This window comes from Salvia hispanica, chromosome 2 (assembly GCF_029641045.1).
Source record: "Salvia hispanica isolate PSC_SH4W2 chromosome 2, Shi_PSC_v1, whole genome shotgun sequence".
NCBI lineage: Eukaryota > Viridiplantae > Streptophyta > Magnoliopsida > Lamiales > Lamiaceae > Salvia > Salvia hispanica.
The window spans coordinates 56,357,098-56,383,258 of record NC_142693.1 but is presented as its reverse complement, the minus strand read 5'-3'; the positions used below and the strand labels follow the sequence as shown (position 1 = coordinate 56,383,258).

General features: G+C 37.5%; 2 protein-coding genes and 1 long non-coding RNA gene across 4 annotated transcripts; 2 read left to right on the top strand and 1 right to left on the bottom strand.

The window, feature by feature from the left end:
• Nucleotides 1-5,101: 5,101 nt before the first annotated feature.
• On the top strand, nucleotides 5,102-7,272 carry LOC148932698 (uncharacterized). The gene is made up of 2 exons (XR_016136017.1): nucleotides 5,102-5,260; nucleotides 6,784-7,272. It is a non-coding gene; the product is annotated as an uncharacterized LOC148932698 (long non-coding RNA).
• A 5,119-nt stretch (nucleotides 7,273-12,391) lies between these two features.
• On the bottom strand, nucleotides 12,392-15,054 carry LOC125201810 (Pentatricopeptide repeat (PPR) superfamily protein). The gene is made up of 2 exons (XM_048100068.2): nucleotides 14,701-15,054; nucleotides 12,392-13,944 (listed from the first exon to the last, which is right to left on the bottom strand). The coding sequence occupies exons 1-2, from the start codon at nucleotides 15,016-15,018 to the stop codon at nucleotides 12,691-12,693; spliced, it is 1,572 nt and encodes a 523-aa protein (XP_047956025.1). The 5' UTR covers nucleotides 15,019-15,054; the 3' UTR covers nucleotides 12,392-12,690.
• Nucleotides 15,055-18,123: 3,069 nt separating this feature from the next.
• Nucleotides 18,124-25,957, top strand: MIRO2 (MIRO-related GTP-ase 2). 2 transcript variants are annotated; one of them, XM_089065712.1, is made up of 15 exons: nucleotides 18,124-18,424; nucleotides 18,491-18,623; nucleotides 19,228-19,371; nucleotides 19,472-19,648; nucleotides 19,742-19,993; nucleotides 21,425-21,493; nucleotides 21,967-22,022; nucleotides 22,371-22,452; nucleotides 23,200-23,411; nucleotides 23,488-23,578; nucleotides 24,351-24,463; nucleotides 24,649-24,799; nucleotides 24,929-25,115; nucleotides 25,279-25,367; nucleotides 25,571-25,957. In XM_089065712.1, the coding sequence occupies exons 1-14, from the start codon at nucleotides 18,216-18,218 to the stop codon at nucleotides 25,344-25,346; spliced, it is 1,944 nt and encodes a 647-aa protein (XP_088921838.1). In that variant the 5' UTR covers nucleotides 18,124-18,215; the 3' UTR covers nucleotides 25,347-25,367; nucleotides 25,571-25,957. The 2 variants fall into 2 exon arrangements, with proteins under 2 accessions (XP_088921838.1, XP_047955617.1); XM_048099660.2 differs by having other exon boundaries at nucleotides 18,125-18,424; nucleotides 23,509-23,578.
• Nucleotides 25,958-26,161: the final 204 nt, after the last annotated feature.

Here is a 26,161-nt window from a genome sequence, read left to right as displayed (position 1 = left end):
TCTCTGGTTTTTTTTTGCCTTGTAGTGCTTGCTGTGATGACTGTAGACTAAGTAGTTGTTTTTCCTTGATCATGATTTGATGAGTTGCTATTAACTTGTGTTTTTGCTATCAACATTTTTATGAGATTTTTGCTTCTGTTGCAACCATATTACCATATTTTTGCAGTAGATGATTCAATTGTATTAGATGTGAACTCATTTGAGAGATTGATTTTCCAATATTTGCTTTTGTTATAGGATTTGAACTTTTTGCAAGCTTAATTGTTGATTTGTTTATAGAATTGGAAGTATTATCAGGAATTGGATGTCAACAAATCTTGGATTTGGGTTGCAGAATTTACCCCAGGAGAAGATGCCTCAACTTGTACAGATAATCAGGAAGAGGGATGAGCATTTGGCACAGGATGTCAATGAAACTGAGCTTGATATTGAGGCTCTTGATACGGAAACGCTGTGGGAACTTGATCGGTTTGTGACCAATTCGAAGAAGATGGTGAGCAAGACAAAGCGGCAAGCGTTGATGATGAACAACAATCCAGCTGCTGGAGTTTCTATTCCCTCCAGTCCTGTTACTGATGCTATGCTGATGTGGTAAGTTAAATTTGCATCAAGATTTTTGTCTTTTTTGTGGTGTTTTCACTGTTTATTCATGTTGTTGGTAATGTTGTGTACGGCGCATTGAGCGACAAGAATGATGATTGTGGCAAGATGATGAAACAAAATGATGAAGAAGATGTAGATATTGATGACGATATGCCAGCAACGAGTTTCCCTGTTGTTGTGGAGATTGAGTTTGTGAAAGAAGGTGTTGTTGGGCAGGAGAATGATGGTGTTGTTGGACAGGAGAATGATGGTAGAGGCAATGGCAGCAGTAGCTCAAGCACTTCTGGCAGCTCAAGCAGCGATTCGTCATCCTCGAGTGGTATTGATACTGATTCTTCTTGCGTTTCTACATTGTGTTGGGGTGAAAGTATGGAAAACGGAAACAGAAACAGATGTTCATTCGTTTGAGCTTGTTTTTTACAGATTCTGATCAGGGAGTTCCTCTGGTAGTGAGTCCGACGCAGATGATTGACCAATTTGATGATTGAACTTTTATTTGATGATTGAATTGGATGTCTGGCAGTTTTATTGCTTTTTTCTTGCCTGTTAACTGTGATATCTCAACTTTGTTTTAGTTCATTTGATATTTTGGCTATTGATATGTGAATTATAAGTGTTATTTTTTAGTTGTTGACATTCGATATTCTCGGTATTGATATGTCAATTGTAAGTGTTATTTTTTAGTTGTTGACATTTTAATACGAGTTGTTGACATTCGATATTTTCGGTATTGATATGTCAATTATAAGTGTTATTTGTTAGTTGTTGACATTTGATATTCTCGATATTGAAGAAATGTTAAATGTACAATTTTTTTATTGTTGTTGGATGATTTATCAAGTATGAAAGGAACGGAAAATACGTAAAGAATTCTGCTTTTGAGGCAAATATTACGTGTCTCTCTCTTTTATTTCTCCAAATTAAAGCATGAAATATTTTGCACTCTGATTGTTTGGTAATATTTCTCATTTGAAAATTAGTTGCTAAGATTTAGTTATCTCCCCTTTTTAATATCAACTATGCATGTCAACTACCTATATAATCTATGTCAACTACATATACAATTAATGTTAACTATACACATATAATGTCAACTACCTATATAATCTATGTCAACTACATATACAATTAATGTTAACTACACACATATAATGTCAACTACATTTACAATTCATGTCAACTATGTGTACAATCCATGTCAATTATATATACAATTCATATCAACTACACACATGTAATGTCAACTACATATACAATTCGTGTCAACTATACACATATAATGTCAACTATAAGTTGTTAACATTTGATGCTGGCTATTGACATTTGATGTGCAAGCTATTGACGATAATACACCTAGTTGACATAAACTACACGCTGTTGACATCGCACGAAAATTATGAATGAGTGGCTGCATCAAATGTCAACAACTTATAGTTGACATTATATGTGTATAGTTGACATGATTATGCCAACTAGGGGTATTATCGTCATTTCATTTCTAAAATGGCAGAATATCGAATGTCAACAACTCGTATTAAAATGTCAACAACTAAAAAATAATACTTATAATTCACATATCAATACCGAGAATATCGAGTGTCAATAACTCGTATTAAAATGTCAACAACTAAAAAATAACACTTATAATTCACATATCAATTGACATGTAGTTGACATGGCTTGAAAGTGTAGTTGACATGGCTTGAAAGTGTAGTTGACATGGCTTGAAAGTGTAGTTGACATGACTTATAATTTCGTGACATGGCTTGAAAGTGCAGTTGACATTACTTATAATTGTTGACATGGCTTGTGCATGTAGTTGACATGACTTGTACGTGTAGTTGACATGGTTTTTTTTTGAATTTTTTTTACATTTAAAAAAAAATTTAATTTTTTTTTTAAAAATAATTATTTTTTTTCAATTTTAAATTTTTTTTTTATGTCAACTACACAGTTGTTGACATTTGATGTGTAGTTGACATGGATTGTACACATAGTTGACATTATATGTGTGTGCAGTTGATATGATATGGCTTGTACGTGTAGTTGACATGACTTGTACGTGTAGTTGACATGGTTTGAAAGTGTAGTTGACATGGCTTATAATTATTGTTGACATAGCTTGTAGTGTAGTTGACATGGCTTGAAAGTGTAGTTGACATGATATATAATTGTTGACATGACTTTTACGTGTAGTTGACATGACTTGAAAGTGTAGCTGACATATTACTTACTTTCAGAAACATCGCAGAGCTTCCACCAACATACACAAAATCTATTAGTCAATTAAAAAATTTAACAATTTCGACACGAGGATTCAATATCTCACAAATCTTATTGTTCCAATTTTTAGATCTACAAATTCCAATTCAGGAAAAATGAGTAAAATTGCAGATCTCACTACAAAATCCAACAAAGAGTAGAAATCAATGCCGTCGGCGAGGAGCTCTCGGCATCCATCTCGAGATCGGGCAAAACGTCGCCGTCTTCGATTCCGAGGAAGAGATCGTTGAAATCAATGCTATCGAGCAGAATGACGCCTAAGAAATCGGGGAACTCGGCAGCGTCGATCGAGAAGCCTTCCATTTCGCCTTCCATATCGGAAGGCGAAATGTCAACATCTTGTCAACAACTTGTATATAGTGTCAACAACTAAAACAATTCTTGTAATTAAAAGATAACTACTATTTTATGGCTCTGCACATCATCATCGTCATCATCAATATTGAGAGTGCTGCTTTTCACTCTATTCCTTACAAGATCAAGATGTTTTCCTCTCTCTCTCTTACTCTTTCTCTCAAATAGATCAATATGTTTCTTTCAGGAACCAAGAAGCTATGGAAATCTTAGCTCAAGAGGCAAACAGAGAGAGAGATTAGATATGGTAAGATATCAAGACCAATAAAAAATAGCAGAATTAAGTAAGACAGCAACTCCATCAAGAACAATTTCAGCTCAAGAATAAGAAAAACAATCCACCAAAAAAAATCCCTCATTGAAAAGAAAGGAAACATTTGATAGAAAAACAGAACACATTCAACCATCACTATAAACAAGAAAAAAGAACATTTTATTCTGGAAAAAAATCGAATCTTAATAATTAGATTAGAGAGACAATTCACTCTAAACTTTCACACGCATAAACGCACACACCTTCTGAATCAATTCATCAAACACCTGGAGAATCCGATCGAGCTCCACCACCTCTGCCGCCCCCTTGCGCTGCTGGTGGCTCCAAAACGGCACAAACGCTCTCTTCACCTACTGCAGCACGGAGAAGAGCTCCGGCGGCACGCCCTGCGGCGGCTGCTGCTGCTTCGTGATCCACCACGGCGACAACTCCTCCCTCGAAGCCTTCCTCCTCTCCAACGGCTTCACTGTCCTCCCCCCCCCCTAGCTCGATCCCCTCAAATTTGCCATGGAAATCCTCACCGACCTCCAACCACTGGAACAGCCGGAGCAGTAGCCGGAAAAATCAATCGAATCCATCTCTCCTCCTCCAATTGAACACAAAATCAGATCTGGAAGCTCGAGAATCCACGAAATCACACTCCTATCCTTCCGATTCTGGAAATTGATTTACAGAACGAAGCAATTGCTCGTCAGCAACACATTGCAAGCCATAGGAGTCGGAATCGTGCTCGGCACGATCTACATCAACATCGGATTAGACAAATCGGGGATCGAGAAGCGATTAGGTCTCTTCGTGTACGCACTCACCTTCCTCCTCTCCTCCACCACCGAAACCCTCCCGATCTTCATCAACGAGCGACCAATCCTCCTCCGAGAAGCCTCCAGCGGCATCTACCACCTCTCTTCCTACCAATCCGTCTTTCAGATTTTCCACTTCATTCGTCATTTAGATCAGCGAGATTTTGAATGTTTACGTTTTGAATTTTGAAGATCAGCGAGATTTTGCAGATGAAGATTTGAAGATTTTGGAAGAGAGATTTTAGAGAAATTTTAGAAATTGGTTTGAAATCAGTTTGGATGTTTCACGCTTTTTTTATTAAAGAAATTACAATTTTACCCCCTTGTTGACATAATGTTGTATTTGTTGACATTTTGTTTAGCTTGTGGATAGTGGCCCATATTGCATCTCATTTCTCAATTTAGCTAAATAATCTCAACCTAACAAGACCCTATATATATATATATATATATATATATTATATAATAAAAAAAAAAGTATAAGAGTGTGTATATATAAGTATGCGTACGTGTGCTACTTTAAAGTTAAGAATAGTTCTATACAATGATCTTCTAAAATATTAATATAGGTAAGTTCTCCTTTTATTATTTTATATATTTTATGTACATATTGGTACGTCCAATTTAGGAAGCTCTTTAATTGGACGAAACCTTAGCCGCCATATTTTTATAATAAAAATACATGTGATGATACGTGGGAGCTAATAGAGAAACCATGCATGTATTTTGATTAGGTGGATAAATTCAGACTCAATGACTAAGCTTTTTAGGACACCTTCATCTTTGAGAAAGTAATTAAGAAAATAAGGAAAAAGAAGAGGGAGGAGACGGAGAGCAGACAGTATAGAATCTGAAAATAAAAATAATTGCATGGTCTGAGCTTATGTAATTTGAGGGTCATAGTGCAGGAGACGGGATCGTCAGCTAGTTATATATCACATTTAAGGTATGTATAAATCATACTTTTAATTTTACATATATTATGTGATGGATTGCTATGTGTTAAATTGGAGTAAATATTTGAATTATATGATGTGAGCCTGAAATGGTTATGTGTGGAGTATTTGATATTGATATTGTGAATGATGGATATGTGATTTGTGCAATGAATATGTTTATCTATAGTATTGAAGTTATTGATGGATTATATGGATATGTAATTGGTGCAATGGATATGTTTGATGTATGGTATTGGAATTATTCGAGTCATGGGATTAAAGAGGATATGTGACTGTCTTGCTCTGGATCTGATATACAATGACAAAAGACCTACGGGTCATATACAATGATAATGGACCTACGGGTCAAAGAAAATATGCAAAGAGGGGCCTTCGTGGAAAGGTCAAATCAAAGAGGGGCCTTCGTGGAAAGGTCAAAATGCAAAGAGGGACCTTCGTGGAAAGGTCAAATCAAAGAGGGGCCTTCGTGGAAAGGTCAAATAAATAAAAAGGAACCTGCAGGTCGTATACAATGGAAATCCCGGGCTGATACCAGGCTTGTTCAGTCACAGAATATTAAAAGGATCATAGAGGCATATGCATATGAATATTAAATTATTTATGATATTTATTATTTCTGGTGATATATTTTGGTGAAAGAATGTGTTGATATTTGTGTGTGAAATTAAAGGTAAGGTTTATATGCATTGAGTTGTGGCTCATATAAACCACTAATATTTTTCAGGAATAAGATATTAATGATGCGTGGGTTGATGTGAGTTACAGTTATTATAAGGGTCGGCGGCTGACGCATTTTGGCAACTTCTCTTCCTCATCATTTTTGCATGTAGATAAATGTATAGTATATAGAGTGGTGAGAGGGTCCCACTACGGATTAGAATGTTTTGAAATATGTACTTGATAAATGTTGATTTTTGAAATGATATAATATGTGTGCTTTTGAAAATTTGAATTTATTTATAGTAGTGCATATGTCATAAGGGTTGGGGTGTGACAATTAAGGCCCAAGTCTTATAGTCAAATACAATATAATTAATGACTCCCTCAGAAGCCCAATTTCATCAATATGTGTCGTCTTCTTATAATTGGGGATCTGCTCTTCCAGTGTCGCCATCACAAACTCGCAGACACAATATACATAAAAATTCAGGCCATTCGAAGCCGGGGCGGAAATCGGGCGGGGGAGTGCATAGGAGGGGGGGGTATAGGTCCGGTTCCGGCCAAGCCCGTGGCTTGGCTGCCAGTATCTCCGTCCTTGGAAATAAACATCCATGTGAAATTATAAAACAAGGTAAAATGGTGTTGAACAAAAACTAAGGTCCATTTCTCGTTCATCTTTTTTACGATTTTGGTCATATACATTCTATTTGGTACTTTTATATCCTTAACCTATCGATTTGGTCCATTTTATCTGAATTTTGTCGAAGGCGTTGATAAGGCTCGTTTCATGCATCGGTTTAGGATTAAAATTCTGTGCATTTGGGGCGCTAATGTGCGTTATTGAGTTCAGGTGCGTAGTAAATCTGTCGGACCCAGGAGTTGTTGTTACCTGACCTGGCAGATGCAAAAGAGATGAAATTGAAGCAAAAATCAGAAGTCGTCGTTCAGACCTGGGAGAATCAAAAGTTGGCGACAGGAGCAGAATGGAGCGAGAGCAAATTATTTTAAAGATTCTTACTCAAGGGCAGGAGCGTAAAATCACCAGAGGGGATACCCTAGGGATCAGAGCCTCACATATATAAAGAGCTCAACCTTGAATAACAGGACAATCGGTGAATAGCCACTTCTACGCTCTCCTAGCTCTAGTTCTAGTTCTAGTTCTCTACTTCAAATTTTCATCTTGGACTGCTGCGCACTTGGACATGGAGGATTCTGGCCACCGTGGTTCTCATCGTCGTCATTGTCATTTTGCTGTGTAACACTGCCTTGTGGAGGCGAAGAAACAATTTTATTTGCTTTCGTTTAGTACCTTGTTGGTTTTTAAGTTTTGCAACTCTAATTTCTTGCTTTGATCTACTGGATTCAGACCTATTTCTAGTTATTATGGAAGTTTATGTTCACTTTTGGTTGAATATCTCTGAGTTTATGTTCATCTCTTGTTTTTAGCTTTCGTTCTTGTTTGTTGTTGGATGTTTGGAGCTGAGATCTGTGTTTGTTGTTGGAGGTTGGGAATTTGCATATGAAGATGTTTGGATTTATTGAATCTTGGTATTTCGGAGTTGGAGTTTCGCATATTTGGTGCTTGATGTTTACGTTATGCATGATTATGGCTATTTACTTTCTGTTTCTGCATCCTTTAGGTCCAGTAGCGTAGATCTGTTAGTTTAGGCTTTAATTTCTCGTTTTAAGTCTAGATCTAAAGTTTGCTCTGTTTTTATGGTGTTTAAAACTCTTTTTTTTTCTGCTATTCTCGTTTGATTCCTGAAGAAGATGAAGTTGTTGGTAGTTAGAACCAGATCTGCTTTATGTCAGTACTTTTCTGCATGTACTTTACTTTTTCTGCATATCTGCTAGACCTGTCAGTACGATCTACTTTGTCTCTTTTACCTTTCTGCATGCTTTTCCAGACCCTGATAGTTTAAGGAAACTTGTCTTGCTTTTCGCTTTATGCTTGTTTGCCCAAATTAGGAAAGTCTGTCTAGTTAAGTTTACCCCAGTTGTCTTAGAACTTAAAAATATCTCATTTTCTCTGAGTCATGTATGTTCCGTACGCTTTCGTTTCTTAGACCAAGTAGGTAGAGTAAAGTTCTTCTGATCTATTAGACCCAATAGGTAGAGTAAAGTTTCGCTTATCTCTCAGACCCAGTAGTTTTAAGTTCTCGACCCACAAAAATTGCGTGGCAGCAGCCAACCCCTTTCTTTTCCAAAACATCCTCAAATGCAGTTTCGTAACACCTACTTCCTCGTGGGATCGATCCTTTACTTCCCTGTGCTAAGTTATAGTATAGTGGGTTGAGGTTTTTGAAGGGACAGAGTGCACCCAACGACCCCTTTCTAATAAGTCTCATGATCTTCTAGACTCTGAAGTCTAGTCGAATCCTCTGGACCTGTTAGATCGAGTGACACATATCACAGTACAAACTCGCACTGCACTTCTGGGACCTGTCAGACGTCATATATTGACGGTTAACCATTTTTTGATCCAATTAGTGTACTAACCTACTCAATTAAACACTTAAATAATACTCCCTCTGTCCTACAATTAAGAGTCACACTTTGCCATTTTTGTACGTCCCACAGTAAGAGTCACACTTCATTTTTACTGTAATGGTATGTAGATCTCACATTCTACTAACTCACTTCACTCACATTTTATTATAAAAACAATATAAAAAAGAGGGTCACATATTCTACTAACTTTTCCAACCCACTATTCTTTACCTTTCTTAAAACACGTGTGTAGGGATCAGATCGACAAGATTCACAAATTACCGGGACTTCTTTTGCTATTACACCGCTACTGAGATGACTAGTCTCAGAAGTTACAAGACGGATACAAAAGATTGTTACAAGATTTCTAATCTCTAAGTACATGAATCAAACAATCAGACTACTAGCTATGTTCAGGCCTTCCACCAGTACTGAACATCAAGCTTCCATTGATTGAGTAACCTGTACACTTAAGAAACCAAATCAATAACAAAAGGACCAGATCCTTTGGGATCTAAACGAATCAAGTAACAGAAGACAAGCTAGAAGAATAGGAAATGGCTCAGGTCGCAAAACACGACTGCACCGGGCCAAGGACCTCCTCAATCTTCACCAACAAGTCACAAGAGAGCACAGTGAGACAACCGGACCCCAAAATCCTAGGGATGCTCTGATTACTACAACACACCAACAACCTGAACACAAGATCACCAAACGTCTCACAAACACTGTCAAAGGCCTCAAGAACACAAGGATCTCAAGAATCTAAGAAATCGACCAAATATCTTCAACCGGAAGAACTGACTCGAACACAACCATTCGAATATAGAAGGAAATCTCCAGATCAACACAGAAGTTGAGAGATTAACACTCAAATCTCAGCCGGAGAAGAAGATCGGAGTCATTTCAGAAGAGAGAGAGAAAGAGGAGAGTTCTAGAGAGGCAGAGAGTCATCTAAAGAGAGAGAGAAAAGTGAAGTGAAGTGAACAGAATGAGAGGCAGAAGGGGAATGGGTTGAGTTTATCTCACCCAACAAACACAACCCTACATCTGACGATCCAGACTGAAGATCCACGTGGAAGTGCTACGTGGCAGCTATCGGAGCATCCCTCAATAAGTAACGGGCCAAATTGGGTCACCGTTAGGCAGTTGGGCCACATGAATTAATTCAGCCCAGACTGATTAAATTCAAGCCCACCAGACAATTGATCCATATATTTCACACTGTGCCCACAATAAGAGTGAATTCTATTGTGAGACGGAGGGAGTACTATTAACTAGTTATTTTATACGTATATTACAAATTTAAAAAATCTGGATGCTTCTTTTAAGAAGTACAAAAATCATTTTCTCATTTTCTTTTCTTCCAACATAGAGGCATGGAGATGTTGCATATCACTAGCGGCTCTGGCTGCGGCACCAGACCGTCGGTCGTTGTCCAAGTAAGACATACATTTAACTGCTGCGGCGATAAGATTACAATCTTGTATTTTTTCGAGAAACTAAAAGGAAGGAGTTCGAAGATTGGGGGTTTGGGAACGGTACAAAGAGAATGTGTTTAGGAGCTTCTCTACATGGTGAAAGTCCACTACCATGGTCATTTGTCAAAAGTGAAATAAAATCCAAGCTAAAAGGAAGATAACACAATTAACTAATGCAAAAAAACTTAATATGAGTGTATAGCAATGCACAATCATATTGAAATTAGTGTATATTTACATTCATACGCGAGTAATAAAAATCTGCTGATCCAGATAATAACCCACGTGTCTACATATACATGCCCCATATCTCCTTTTGGTCTGTCCAATATTTCATGTTTCATTTACTTTTTTTGGTTAATGGACCCTCATATTCCAATGACGATGTATGTCACAGTGGACATTTTATCATTGACCAAAAGTTTGTAGCATGCTGAATAAAAAAATGTCACCATTAAAATAAAATTATTATTAAATCTTGTACATACATATATATTTTTAATTTTAAGCTTCTTAGAGCATCCCCATCCATGCTCTTACCAAAGAGCATGGATGTGGGCCCGGACCCACTTTTATTTATTTTTTACTCCCTGCTCTTCCCCAAGAGTACAACATCCACATCCATGCTCTTTTTGCAAGAACATGCTCAAGGGTCCCACCATTCCATTATTTAATTTAAATACTTCGATTACTAAAAATATTTCTACAATATAAAAATACATCAAAGATATAAAAATTACATAATTAAATCCTAAAAAATAAAAATTACAAACTTAAAATGCTAAAAAATATCCCCGTGGAAGACTAGTTCTCTGGCCCTATCCCCAATGTTTATCGGAGACCTCCTATCATTGCCCGATGCGCTTCAAGTTGCTCGGGAGACATGTGAGACGTCTCGGCCATATTGAGTTGAGCCAAGAGGGTACACAACGAGTTGGTGGGGGGTTGAGGTGGCACTAAGGGAGCGGGAGCGGCGCGATGGCGGTTGGTCGTCGCCTGTTTCCTTCCTTGCGGCCGTCGTTGGGAACTGCTTGGGCCGGTGTCGGGGCTACTCAAGTTAGCTCCGGCAAGCTGGCTTGCCACCTCATCCTCGCCGGCGTCGATAGGGATACCGACCTCGACCGTTTGCTGGAGGAGGATGATACGCCTCCCTTATACTTCGGATGCACACGTACCTCCTGCCAAGCATTGAGGTACTTGAATGGTTTGTAATATTAGGATTGGTAGGTCACCAAGATGGCACTGATGATGTCGAGCTCGCTCCTGCCGCTCCCCGCCGACCGCTCTTCCTGGAGGTAATACCCCTGGAACTTTTGGATTTCTCTGTTGGCTTTGAAGATGGCATTGCGCACCATACTCTCATTGCGCTCGATGGTGTCATCCGGTCGGTTTCATTGTACCGGCGAGAGACGCGCCACCAAAATCTATCCACGCTTTAGTTCATGCCAACCTCCGGATCTTCGGAGATTGCCAAATAGGCTTTGAATAACTGATCCATCTCCCCCGGAGTGTACGGAGTGTGGACGTGAGTGTCACCGCCATGGCCCTGAACACGAACACCACGAGGAGTAGGAGTAGGAGTAGGAATGGGAGGAGTTTGAGTGCCGCTTCTCCCTCCCGTTCCGAGTTCGGGTGCCCACCCGTATTGCCCATTGGGGGCATCTTGGTCGTCCACCGGGTAAGCCGGTAGCCACCTGAAATTTGAGAACCTTGGGTTTGAGGAGGGGCCGAGAATTGCGTTTCCGGACTAGGGAATGGTTGTGAGCCGAACCATTCGTGGTTCCAACCGCGGGGTCGAAGGGGTGATCGTTGGAGTCGGACATTCTTTTTGTAAGAGTGAAAGATTGAGAATTGATGAGAGAATTTAGATGAGAATTGTGTAGTGTGGTGGAAAATTTTTTGTTTGGACTTGAGGGTATTTATAGATGAAAATGTGAATTTGGGGGAAAAAATTGAAAAATAAATTAAAAGTTGGGAGAAAACGGATATAATTTATTGGGAAGTGGGAAAAAATATTTTTTTAAAATTTAAAAATGATTTTTTAAATTAAATTCGATTTTTTTTTAAAAAAAAATTGAAAATGTGAACGGGTATGTTGTTGGGCAATCCCGTCGCGTCACGTAAGCCTGCTCAGTGGTACGGACGTGCTCGATGCATCAGGCAGCGCGTTGCCGTGCCAGCAACACGGACGCCGTCCGTCCCAGCGATCACCGATGCAGATGCTCTTACGCCCAAAATACTTGGATGAAGCCCAATACTTTGGATTTACGGTATAATCTTATTAATAGTATATGGTAGAGCTTAGGATATTTGGGTTTGGTCATCTGGTTAACAATCACACCGGTGCTGCAGCCATTATTTAGATCATACAGAAAAAGCATTCAATTCCAAATTTGTAGTTCACAAATCTGTAGGTTGGGAATACTCATTGGTTACATAGAAACATGAAAAAATTGAGAAATAAAAAGAAAAAGAAAGACCAACAAATGTTAGAATCTCCATTTGGATCTCATTCATGTACTTTTGATGGGTTCTTATCCTATGACTAGCACTCCTAACACAATTGTTATAATTGGATTATTATATTGCGATCATCTGTCGAAGTCAAGATCCATCACATATTTCATCACATCTGTCGAGTCCTAACCCATCCAACAAATCTTGACCCGTCAAACAATATTACACAGTACAAGATTCCACATTCTCAGTAGCAAATGCCTAAATTCCCTGGTCTGAACTCAAAATCACACACTTACACTGCGACAATTCCGTCGCCTTATACGTTCTCAAGCATTGATTGGAATTTCAGTAACACACATCTTGCTTGTTAGCTGCACTAATCTCTTCGTTACCTCATCCATTTCTACACCGTCCTTCTTCATCCTTTCTGCTACAATAAGCGGCATTTTACCCGCATTTGCATAGGTTTGCAGAAGCGAGTTGTAGATCTCCGTATTCACATAACCAACGCGACCAAGAGCTGAAAGCAATTTCTCAGCAACGTCAACATCACCGGACTCCTCCACGAGCGCAAGGACTTGTTGCACTAGCTTCTCATCCGGATCCCATTGTCTCACACTGCAAATGGCTCTCTTGAAGCAGTCAACTGCTTCTTCAACCTGCTTTTGTTTCAAGTAGCCCCAAGTGAGAAGCTCCCAAGTGGTGTAGCCCGGCACTATCTTGCTGTCCACCATACGACTGTAAAAGGTTTTGGCCTTGTCCATTTGTTCGTTGTTGATGTAGGCCGCAAGCAGCAAATTTGGGACCCTCGAATCCTTGGTTGGAGAAACGGACTCCCATTCATCGTACAGCTTCTCAGCCTCTTGAAATTGTTTAAGTTTCAGTAAGGAAGTGATCATGCAAGTGTACTCCACATCATTCAGCTTGCGGAAAGTGGACTGCATCTTTTTCCATATTGCACGAACATCATTCTTGTTTTCCAGAGCTGTATGTAAACTGATTAGTGACGCATATGCCACTCTAACTTTTCGGGAGACCTTCTTCTCCATATCCTTCAGGGCAGACACTGCTTCTTCCCGGAATGAGTTCTTGATGTACATGCTCGCCATTGTGCTGTGCGTCACCCAGTCTGGTTCAATTTTGGCCTCACTTAGCTCACGAAATACCTTTCTGGCCGTTTCAACAGCGTCCTGAGAGGCACATGCAGCCAGCCAAAGGTTATATGTGACGATATCTGGAGATGTAACCTTCTTCACCTCTTTAATAAGTTTTGGAATCTTCTCCAGTTGTCCTGTGGAAACGTATAGAGAGAGCATATGGTTATAGGGAACCGGAGATTTCAAGTAATCATTTTCTGACATCTTCTTCATCAGTGCCTCAGCCTTTTCCGATTCCTTGCAATGGACATAGGTGTGGAGAAGAGCACTACACGTTATAGGATCTATCATGTTTTCAGGGAGGTCTACAAAAAACTTCTCTGCACTGTTTAAACCCCGAACCTTTGCAACTAAATCCAAGTGGATTGCAAAATCCCCAGACATCAGCTTCATATCTTCTTGTGTTCTCATCCATTCACAAACCTACAAAGTACAAACAAGACCAAATACCACTGTAAATTTTAGATCATAAATTGCGACCAATGGTTAACTGATTATTGTTTCTAATACATCGTTAAGAATAATTGTTTAGCTTATAATACACTTTTATCACTGATAGTTTTAAGAATTTACAGTACTCCTAAGAATTCTCGAATGAACAAACGACATGAAAATAAAAAACAACATGTGGCGTGAAGCTCAAAGGAAGAAATAAGAAATTCTCAGAGCTTTGTCAAATATTGAAGTAGCAAACTAGCAAAGGACACAATGTCTTCGGAGAATCAATGATTAAGACAATTATGTAAAAGAAAGCATTTTACTGAATGTTGAACATTAAATATCCTCTGATGATTAAAACATGAGTTGAGACTTGAGAAATGCTAAAAGCTTCTTAATGGCAGGCTCTAATAAAACCCTCGTCCCAAATTTGAATTGAGTTCAACACTTGGATGTGATAGGGTAACCATCAACAAAGATATAAATGCATTTGCTTCACTGCTAAATTCCACAATTACATAGAGGATTGACACATTTTCTGAATTAAAATGAGAGGGGGGGGGGGGGGGGGGAATGCAAATACAGCCTTCTTAACTTGGATATTTTGCTCGCACTAAAACTTCTGCTCAATTGAGATAAACAGAGACAAACGTGACAGAGCAAATCAAACATTCTATAAATTAACTAAGCAGCAGCATAAAAATTACTACAAGTAATTAGGAAAATAAGCAGATTTAGAACCTCGAGAGCATGTTTATAACGCTTGAGGCTCCGTAGCTCGCGAACAATCCGATTGAGCTCGTATTTTTGCACCAGGCGCCCCTCTTCCTTCCACTTTCTTATCGCCACCACGGCGCTCCGCTTCGAATACACCAGAGCAAACATCCGCCGCCCAAGCGTGTCCCTGCCGCCGCCTTTCGTTCTATTCGAGGCGCCGTCTATACGCTCCGTCGATTGCGTCTCCTGCGCCGGCGCCGGCGCCGACAAGACGGCAGTCTTCGTCGAGAAGCGCTGCGCGGCGGCGGCGGCGACGGACGTTCGAGCGATACGGCGCAACATTTCCACAAATACAAGAAATCAATGTGCAGACTGCGAGACTAATTTCTGTTTTCTTTAACCTCTACATGGGTCGGCCCAATATCATAATGGGCTTAAGTAGATAACACTAGATATTCATTTTTATCATAATGGGCTTAAGCACCACCCCTCACGCTACGATTTCTCTCTCTTTTGGGAAGTGGTTGATGAATTTATTGGACAAATTGGTTGGTAGTGTTGGTTTTCGCTATACAGGGAAGAACTATTTTTACAAGGAGGATAATTTGGGGAAGAAGTGTTAGTAGTGCTGGTTAGTAGTCCGGACCGACGATTCCGGTACGATTTCGGTTCAGAAAATTTCAAACTTAAACCGAAGTACGGTTCTTAGACCACGTTTATTGGTGTTACGTGGTCGACTGCCACGTCAATGGCAATAAAAAAAAAACTATTTCAATTGGTCTCTCTCACATTGAATGCGGTTGCATTTCATGTGACCACAGACCGCTGGTTGCCCTCTTTATCGGCCAATGGGATTGTGCCAGCACAATATTATTGGTTGATATTTATTTTTTTTAATTTATATATCTTTAGTATATTATATTAAAAATTATATCAAAATTCATAATTTTTCTTCCTCTATAAATAAAGACCACATTTGTTATAGTTTTGCATAAAAAAAATATCATATTTTCTCCTCCTATAATCCTCCTTGTTTGATAGAATTTCATATTTTTTAGTTTTCTTTGTTGTTAACTATGGAGGATGATGCGAATAATATATTCTCCGATTCCCCAAATTTCTATCATTCCCAAAACTTCAATCCTTCCCAAGATTATTTCCCTAGCTTTGATGATTTTCCAAATTCTAATCAATTTCAAAGTTCATTTCAAACCAACATTCAAGCCAAGACATATCACGAACCAACATGAGTACTTCAAACACTCCACATGGTTGGAGCGAGCAAGAAGACATTGCATTAATGTTTGCTTAGTGTTTCGTGAGCATGAATGCAATTGTTGACACCAACCAAACTAGTGCTCATCTATGGCAAAATGTTCTTGATCAATATGAGTAAACAAGAAAAGAAAATCCAGGAATGGGCCAACAAAGAAGTTCGGAGTCATTGAGACAACGCTACGAACGACTCAACACAAATGTCACGAAGTGGTTTGGTGCATACAAACATGCACATGATAGAGCTACCAATGGCTAGTCTAAAGAGGACATTGAGAAAACCGCTCAACAACTGTGTGGTAAGAGCAAGTTTACTCACCATAAGGTATTTGAGGAGGTGATGAGATACAATCCTAAGTGGGAATTGAAATTGAATAGCACCAGTTCAACACGTTTCCAGCCAGATGAAGATAGTCTTGAAGAAAGTCGTGGGAGCTAAAAAAGGTCAAGGACTAGTGAGGAATGAGAACCTCAAATCGACTCCATTCCTGAGAGTCGTTCTTCAACATTGCAACGTCTTATTGGAAGAGATGAAACTAAGGCTTAAGGCTAAAAGAAAAGGCAAAGAAGTTGCAACACCATCATATACAATTCATAATGATTTCACAGCAGCACTGCATGAAATGAGAGTCACACGTGAAAGAGAATGTGATATTCAGAACAGAAGATCAAGGCAGCTAATGATATTCAGGAACGGAACATCAAGGCAGCTATCCTTACTCCGCTGATGGCTAGAGGGACTTCACTCCAGAAGAAGAAGATCTGAAACGCGATCTAATAGCAAAATTGTTTGGGAAGCGATCGTAGTTTATCTGTTTTCAACTATGTTTCTTAGTATGTAACTTTCAACTTATGTTGCTTAGTATGTAACCTTTAATTTATGTTGCTTATGTAACTTCCAGTTTATGTGATAAGCTCTTCAATCAAAGCATGAATAGATGAAATGTGGAATCCTATGCTCAACAAATCAAAGTATGACTACATGACAAGTCATTTTCTATCAAAAGTGGTGGTGAAATCCAATTACAACCCATGTGATCGCAAAAATCAAAGTATAACTACATGACAAGTCATACTTTTTTTGGACCACCGTAACCGTAAATCTTGACACCTCTAGATGGAAGCTTAAATATTCAATAAATTAGTTTCAATTGATTTTTTGTTTTCGAATAAAAATAATACTAGTATTAATTTGTAAGCATAATTTGTGTTGATTTGGGGTTTTGGGCTATTTGTGATTAAAATGATTAATTTAATTGATATATTTCTTTAAAATAAATAAATTTACTATTTAAATAAGAAATAAGTTAAATTTTTTACCAGTATTATCTTAAACAAGGAAAATATAAGAACCAGAAAGAGTTACTTGTAAACTCGATTGGCACCTCGATAATACTGCATTTGCAAGTTTTACTCTATCACACTTTGTTAATTCTACTGAAGGATATTGCTTTAATTTTCAAATAGTTTTGGTAAATGTTGACTGCCTCGTAATAATAAAATGTGATGTAATTATATCGAAAATAAAATGCAGTGATTCTAGACAATTGACCCTTAATTTCGGCTCAGCCACTTAAACCACCTATTCCATTATCGGGATTGGACCACCAATTTTACCAAATTTAGCTGAAAGCATATGATACCAACTGCATATGTGACTCACTGTTGGATAAAAGAGAAAAAAAAAGCATTACGATTTACGACAACACTCATACTCCTTTAGACATTTATTTAACTAATGAATTACTGAATGATGTTAAAAATTACTCTTTCGGCTATGATTGTAAAAATTATTCGTACCATATCATAAATATTTTATTTCCACCTTTCGGCTATCGTGTCATTTATTTTTATTTTCGCCGTTCTTTAAAAATTCTACTTTACTATTTTTAGCAATATTTTAAAAATTAGACCGATAAATGAACCGATGAAGCTATTGATTTATGATTCAATCGATCGGACCAGTTCAATCAGTCGAACTAGTTTGTATGAATAAAAAGTTTTATGACTCACCTATTATCAACTTTTTCAATCTAATTTTAATTATTTCAATTTAATTTTAATTGCATTTAACTTTTTGAATCTAATTATAATTATATTTTTTAAAATTAGTGTCAGATCAAAAGACGATAGTAAATTATAAGGGATAGAGGGAGTGGTTTACTAGTAAATGAAATTATCCAAGAAAGTTGGGTGAAAAATGAAGCGCACAAATCTAACCTAAATCAATCACCTAAATCAACCCATAAACAAGCGCTAAATCGATGCCAGGTGGCGGTGCAACCTCCGGCAACCGGACGAGCGTCCGAATCGCCGTAATCGGCGACCGCGGCACCGGTAAATCCAGCCTCATCGCCGCCTCCGCCGCCGAGTCCTTTCGCCCCGAAGTTCCTCCCGTCCTCCCTCCCACTCGCCTACCGTCCGATTATTATCCCGATAACGTCCCCATCATCATCATCGACACCTCCAGCAGGTACGCAAATGTTTTAGTCTCGTTTTCTCGTAGTTGATTGATTGATTCGTTCATCTGTGGATGCAGTTTGGAGTATAGAGGGAAGCTTGCTGAGGAATTGAAGCGCGCCGATGCTGTAGTCTTGACATATGCATGCGATCAGCCTCTCACGCTGAATCGCCTCAGTACATTCTGGCTCCACGAGCTTCGAAGATTAGAGGTTCGAATTGTTTGGATGTTTTTCTACGATGCTGCTGCGCTGTTATTGGATGTAATCATTGGTTTAGACTTTTGTAATCTGCTGTGAGCTCTTTTTTCATTCATCCTTTTCCACCATAATTAATTAAACTAGAAGGAAGGTGAAGAAACTATGCTCTTTTTATCCACGTTCATTGAAGATGTAAAACTAATTGACTGTTTGTATGAGCTAGTCAATTAATTGAACAGCTGATCTCTGCATATATAACTTGGAAATGAGTGAGCTCGATCATCCTGGTGATTTTTCTTAGCAGCACATTCTTTTAAAACTAGCTGATAAGAGAATTTGTTTGAGTTTGGTTTCAAAAATCAAGAGTTTGAGCTGAACCAATATTGTAGAAATTAGAAACTACCTCTTTTCTTAGTTAAGTTATCCAGTGTCAATTCCCTTAAAAGCTTAATTGGCATGGTCGTTGAGATGCGCATGCAGCTGACAGATGTTTATTTTGCATTTGCAACTTATATTTTATGATGAAATTGATCTGTTTTGTGTTCTATTGCCATATTGGTGATTGTCAATGTTTTTACGTGAACTCAAATATGGCTTGTCAATTGGGATTGTTTAGATCAGAGCACCAGTAATTGTGGCTGGTTGCAAGCTCGATAGGCGAGATGAAGAGTACAATTTGAGTGTTGAAATGATGCCGCTTATGCAGCAGTTTCGGGAGATTGAGACTTGCATAGAATGTTCGGCAGCTAATATGCTCCAGGTTTGAGATAATGTTCAACATGTTTTATGACTTCCATTTTAACTTCTCATAAGAATTTAGAATTTTCTTCAGATAACCGAAGTCTTTATTGATCGTTTAGATCCAAGAAGTGTTTTACTTTGCTCAAAAGGCTGTCCTACACCCAACAGCTCCTCTGTTCGATCAAGAAACCCAAGCTTTAAGACCAAGATGCATGAGAGCGTTGAAAAGGATATTTATTCTTTGCGACCTTGATATGGATGGTGCTCTCAATGATGACGAGCTAAATGAATTTCAGGTATTTTTAATTTTCTTCTTATCTATATATTGATGATAACTTTTCTCATGTTCTCTACAGTTCTTTTAACTTTGTCTAATTGCTTATATGTAGGTGAAATGCTTCAATTCTCCTTTGCAACCTGCTGAAGTAGTGGGTGTTAAGAGTGTTGTTCGGGAAAAGTTGCCTGAAGGGGTGAATGAACTTGGTCTTACCTTGACAGGGTTTCTTTTTCTTCATGCTCTTTTTATTGAGAAAGGACGAATTGAGACCACATGGACTGTGTTGAGAAAGTTTGGCTATAATGATGAGCTAAAACTTGGTGATGATTATTTATCCTTTTCCAAAAAAAAGGCTCCAGATCAGGTGATTTCCAGCTGTGTTTCTGTTCATTGAACAATGACTGTGATAATATTTCTTCGAATCACCAAAAAATTGGTGAAAGATCATCAAAGCTTAGTTTTAATTTTTAAAATGATTTTTGGATTGAAGATATGAATAATTGTTTAAATTGTTTGGTGGGGTATCACAATTTATTAGGGGAAGTAATGTGTGCTGTATAGGTATAGAAGTTATCAACGCACACTGACACTCACATTTACTCCTATTAGATTTTTGCGAACCGTAATGGAAAAGGAATCATTTTTCTCATTGTTAGCAAAAGGAGAACCACCATAGAAAATGATTTGGTTTTCCATATCTGTAACACTTTTCATGATTTTGGATATGATATTTGCTTTTATAACAAATTTTAAGATGCCATGTACGGATTTGAAATTTTGTAATTAACTAGTTACTGATTCTCCATTTCTCCTGGCTTAAAGAGGCGTTTGTGAGGCGCACCTAGAAATTGCATCCGAGGCGGCGATAGCCTCATGTGTGGGGTTTGAAGTTTCTACTTTTCCAGTTTTTTCTGGCTTCTTGAGGCCTGAAAGTGAATTGGCTTTCATGTTTAAGCCCCAGTTCGAAGTGGGTTGTGTAAAAACAATCCTAATTAGGATTATTAAAGATGAAAAAGTGGAAAAAGTGAAACCCAAAGAAACCCTATGTTCTGATTCTTTTGAAGAGTTCCGGTCCTCTCAACTTCGCTGTCAATCTCCTCTCACATATGTAATTATTAGACTTTAATATGGGATTTTAAAGAGTTAAGATTAGTTAATGAACTTATGATTTTGTTTGTTTTCATATACTACCTCCGTCCCATTAGAAATGAAACATTTGCTTTTCGGCACGAGATTTTATGTAGGATTGTTTTGTGAGTTAATGAGGAGAGAATAAGTAAGAGAGATGAAAAAGTAGAGATGATGTTATTTTCATTTTAGGAAACATTTCATTTTAAATGGGACAACTCAAAAGGGAAAATATTTCATTTTTAATGGAACAGAGGGAGTATTTGCCATGGTTACGTGTTCAGTCTATTAGTCATGAATTTATGGCTTGATTTCTTCCAGGCTTGAGTCGGGCAGGGCCATTGGAAAACGCCTTGAGGCTTAAAACACACTGTATAAACATTTCTGATTCTTCAACTGGATCCTGCGATAGTCGCTTCTAATGATTTCTAATAAAGTCTCCTTTGCCACAAAAAGAATTGTTATCCTTATGTGGATGATATATGTTCCTTTATATTGAGCCTCCTATCATTGAAGTCTATATACAGTCATGAATAGTTATTAGTTAAAATTATTTGACATGACAGTTGTTTTGAGTTGATGTACTGGTATATTGTTCCACTATCTTTTTAATACTTTCCTCTGTAAGCATTTACCTTATTCTTCTGTTATGCTTGTGTCCTTGCAGAGTGTTGAATTAACTAGTGAAGCAGTAGAGTTTTTAAAGGGAATCTTCAGCACATTCGATGATGATAAAGTATGTCATAGTCGTTACTATCTTACTAGTTCTTTTAGAACGGGGCAGATTTACTGCATTGACCAATTGGTCTCTCTGTATACTATAACTTATTATGTGATTGTTTGGCTTGTTTTGATGTTTGAGTCCTATATACACCATTTCTTTGAGATTCATTACATTTGAAATTAGCTGTATGAACTAAGGGTATTAAAATTTTGACTATGTTGTCGATCAGCCATTAATCAAACTAAGTTACCCATCTATTGAAAGAGGAAAAAAGAATCACAAAAGGACAAGTTGAACAGCATATTTCATGAAGATAATTTTGCTTACGGAACATCGATACCTATATAGTTTGAAACTCAAGTTCTTTCTGTCACTAGCAAACCTAGTTATAAGGTTTACAAGCACAGACATTGATACCTATTGATGTTTTGATGGAGTATTATTTGCATATGCTTATTGTGTCTACTGCCTTTGTGCTTTTATAGGATGGAGTTCTTCGGGAAAATGAGCTTGAAGATCTATTTTCAACTGCACCAGAAAGGTAAACATAATCTAATTTTTTGTTGTTGTTGTTGTTGTTGTTTTTCTCCCTCCTCTTCAGACATCATTTATATTTTAACCTCATTTTTTTTTCTATTATAAATCTATTCAACCTTAGAATGGTAAGGATCCATTTCTCTGGTTGTTTGTGTTCGTTTGAATTTTTTGTGGGTGAACCGTGCATGTATAAGATTGATTTTCAAGCCGGCTGTGATAGATGGAACAAAGTATTTTTGCCAGCAATTGGATCCCGGTCCTCTTACCTTTTGCACAAATTAGCATCATAAGTAGTAATTTTTTCCTTTGTCTTTCTGATATTCCTGACATTGTTTTTATTTTGCAAATTCAGTCCTTGGGATGAAGATCCTTATAAGGATGCAGTTGATAAAACTCCACTGCGGGGGTTGTCTCTTTCTGGATTTCTATCTCAGGTGTGTTTGCCTGAAAGCTCTTCTTGAATTTGTTCTTATTCTAACAAGTAACAAATGAATAGGTTGTCCATTATATAAGACCAGAGTTTCTGCAAAATGATAGAAGATTATTCTCGCATCACCTGAAGTATCCATGTAATTATTAATATTGTCATTTATAAGAACAAATATGTCTGAATGGGGGTTGATCAATATGGTTTTCATTAAGTTTCTATCTTTCCGAACATATAGTCTTTAAAATCACAAATTGAGTATGTAATTTCAAAAAAAGTTCTAACTGTAGCAACAGATATATGGACACGCCAGCATTTAGGCACTAAGAAAACAGATTGTGATTACACACAAGAATAAATAAATTAATTAAGGTGAAATATTTAATGCCACAATTGAAAATCTGTGTTATAATTGCAAAATCATTTATTTAAATTCACAGTCGTTGATGATATTAAGGATTAATCCAAATAGAAATGTACAGTTATATGATTAACTTAAAAATGTAGGAATTTAATGTCAGTTTCATCGTACAATCTTATGGTGAGCTATCGTTAACGTAAATAATTTCCTTCTGCTTTTGTATAAAGTTAAAGCATAGCTCACACTTTTATTACGGAGTACTACAATATCTTATTGCTTGTTTGCTCTATATTTTTCCATGAAATTAAGTGGTTAACTCAAAGCGTATTTGTTTCCCTTACTTCATGAAATTATGTTTTTGTTTTTTACTTTCATGTCTAATTTTTGGTGCAGTGGGCTCTTATGACATTGTTGGAACCTGCTCAAACTATAGCCAACTTGATATATGTTGGCCTCAACTGTGATGCAGCATCAGCCCTAAACATCACTAGGAGTAGATTACTAGATAAGAAGAAACAACAAACAGAGCGAAATGTCTTCCACTGCTTTGTTTTTGGACCTAAAAAAGCTGGAAAATCTGCTTTGCTGACATCATTGCTTGGAAGGTGGCGTCTTAAACAATCTTTTATATAGCCATGAATCGGTCGTAGTATCTGTATTCATTCTTATTACTATTAATAGAATATGCTCTTCCAACTACAGGCCATTTTCTGAAAATTATACTCCGACAACTAGTGAAAGATATGCTGTGAATATTGTTCAGCAACACGCTGTGAGTATTAATAGTAAAGTCCATTTGCTATAATAACTTCTATCATTGAAATATTAAACCAAGTTGTCCAACTCACTACTTTGCACAAAAGATGGTTGAATGTGGCCTTAGGATAACAAACTATCTTTGGATGCAGTACTTTCTTAGAAAGTGAGTCTTTGGAGAAAGTATCCATCTTATCGCGAAGAATACCATGATTTCAGTTGAGGAGTTCGAAATTAGGTTCAATAAGAGGCCTCTTTATGTGCTTATATCCGCCTTGCATTCATTGGATTCCTTACAAATCCAGGTTAGCTTAGCTATCTCTAAGGTCAATGATAAAATTCGTGAAAGAGACTAGATTCTTCTACAGAGTTAAGATTCTTTGCAACCTTTTCGAACACTCCAGAATCTAACCTTCTAGACTTCTCCTGTTCCTTCTTCTTTTAGAAGCTCATTACATAGTTACGTTATAGAGTCTTGGACTCTCTAGCATCATATGAGTTTCTAGTTTCTACCTGTTAGCTTGACCCTAGAGAGGTTTCTAGAGATTCTAAGAACCTCTATAATAGGCTTAGAGAAAATTTTATGTGATACAGGATTGGGTGTGATAAATTGGTATTCATGCTGTTCGTGTTTTTGTTTTTAAATTGCATAGTCAATTGATTGATTTTTTCTATTTTGCTTGTTTTAATTGCATGGTGATAAATTGGTATTCATGTTGTTCGTGGTTTTTGTTTTTTAACTGTAGTCAATTGATTGGTTATTTCTATTTTGCTTGTTTTAATTGCAGGGTAATAAGAAGACATTGATCCTCCAGGAGATACCAGAAGACGGAGTTAAGAAACTTTTATCTAAAAAAGAATCTTTGGCTGCTTGTGATGTAGCTGTTTTTGTGTATGACAGGTTAGGATACTTTGCACACTAGTGCTAGCAATTTACCAGGATTTTTCTCAGATTGTAAAATCATACCATGATTAAATTATTGTTTGTATTTGTTTTGATTTTAATGAGGCAATATATGATTGAATATAGTGGCTCCTCCTGTCATGGTCTCACTGATTTGTTATTATTAAATTTTTTTCTCCTAGCTCAAGCGAATCTTCTCTTAATGGAGCAGTAGAATTGCTATCTTATGTCGCAAGGCAGGGGGAAGAGAGTGGTTTTGGGATGCCTTGTCTCCTGATTGCAGCAAAAAATGATTTGGACACAAGTTCAACGTCAAACAGGGATTCAGCCAAGGTACTTTGATCTCTCTTTGGCTCTATTTTCCTCACTTTCGAAACTTGTATTAAGAGAAAATGACTAATAAACTGATATAGTGTGATTTGGGTTCTAACTAGAATTTACCCTCATGGTTTCTTGTTCTAGATTTGTGTGGATATGGGGATCGATGCACCTATTGCTATAAGTGTGAAAGAAAGAGATATAAATGATGTCTTTTCCAGAATTGTGAATGCAGCTCAGCAGCCCCATCTCAATGTTCCCGAAACTGATCAAGGGCGCAGCCAAAAGCGATACAAGAAGCTTGTTAATAATGCTCTCATGTGTCTCTCAGGTACACCCTTATACTAGAGTATGTCTAATAACATATCAAGTTGACATAGCCCTTGAAGCTGACCCAAGTTAGGTGTATAACTGCATGGCGGAATAAGGCTTAAAATGTGTTTCTTGCTGCTTATCTAACGTTCTGTTCTGACTTGATTATGTTAAAATTACAGTTGGAGCTGCAGCTACCTTTCTCGGGTTGGTTGCATACCGAACCTATGCTGCAAGGAAGAACACGTGAAGTTAGATTGGCAATTCTTTGGTAATTTAATTAAATCAGTAGACTTTTTACATTCTCAAATTTTTTAGATTCTTAACTGAAGAATATTATGAAATTTTCTTTTCAAACTAGGCAGTTCAAATTTATTTTCATGCTTGTGCTGAATCATGTTACTGCTATTAAATAGGATTCTTGAACTAGGTTGCTTGGGAATAGCTGACGTTGAGAATTATGTGTTGATGCAGGAGTCTGAATGTAAGAAAGATGAGGGCTTCGAATTGGAAAAAGAGGAAAACAGGAATTACGTTGGAACAGTAGGCACATCGGCTCGAGCCCAACTTACAGCATGGTCCTTGTTTAAGATGCTTGTAGTCTCAATCCTAAATAATTTTAAGACTCTGATATTTAAGTGTGTTTTCCTAATAATTTTGGTCTTTATCTGGGGTTTGGGACATCACTGATGTGTTAATGGTTTTCTACTATGTGCGAAGTGCGAACCCTCTAGCATAAGTGTTTATATTGGGAAAGCACGTGCTTTTTACATAGCTCTGTCACATAGCTTTTGCATTATCAATTATTGTACAAAGAAATACTCCCTCCGTCTATGAAAATTTGTCCCAGTTTTCCATTTCCGTCCGTCTCCCAAAATTTGTCCCATTTCATTTTTACCATTTTTGGTAGTGGACCCCACATTCTACTAACTCATTCCTACTCACATTTTATTATAAAACTAATATATAAAAGTAGGACCCACAATCCACTAACTTTTTCAACTCACTTTCCATTACATTTCTTAAAACCCGTGCTCGGTCAAACCGGGACGAATTTTCGTGGAC

Coding starts and splice junctions, on each gene's coding strand:
- LOC125201810 (XM_048100068.2), bottom strand. CDS start 15,018: ATGTTGCGCCGTATCGCTCGAACGTCCGTCGCCGCCGCCGCCGCGCAG. Junction 13,945..14,700: donor GTTATAAACATGCTCTCGAG/GTTCTAAATCTG, acceptor TGTACTTTGTAG/GTTTGTGAATGGATGAGAAC.
- MIRO2 (XM_089065712.1), top strand. CDS start 18,216: ATGCCAGGTGGCGGTGCAACCTCCGGCAACCGGACGAGCGTCCGAATC. Junction 19,372..19,471: donor CGGCAGCTAATATGCTCCAG/GTTTGAGATAAT, acceptor TTGATCGTTTAG/ATCCAAGAAGTGTTTTACTT. Junction 24,464..24,648: donor GCTGTTTTTGTGTATGACAG/GTTAGGATACTT, acceptor TTTTTCTCCTAG/CTCAAGCGAATCTTCTCTTA.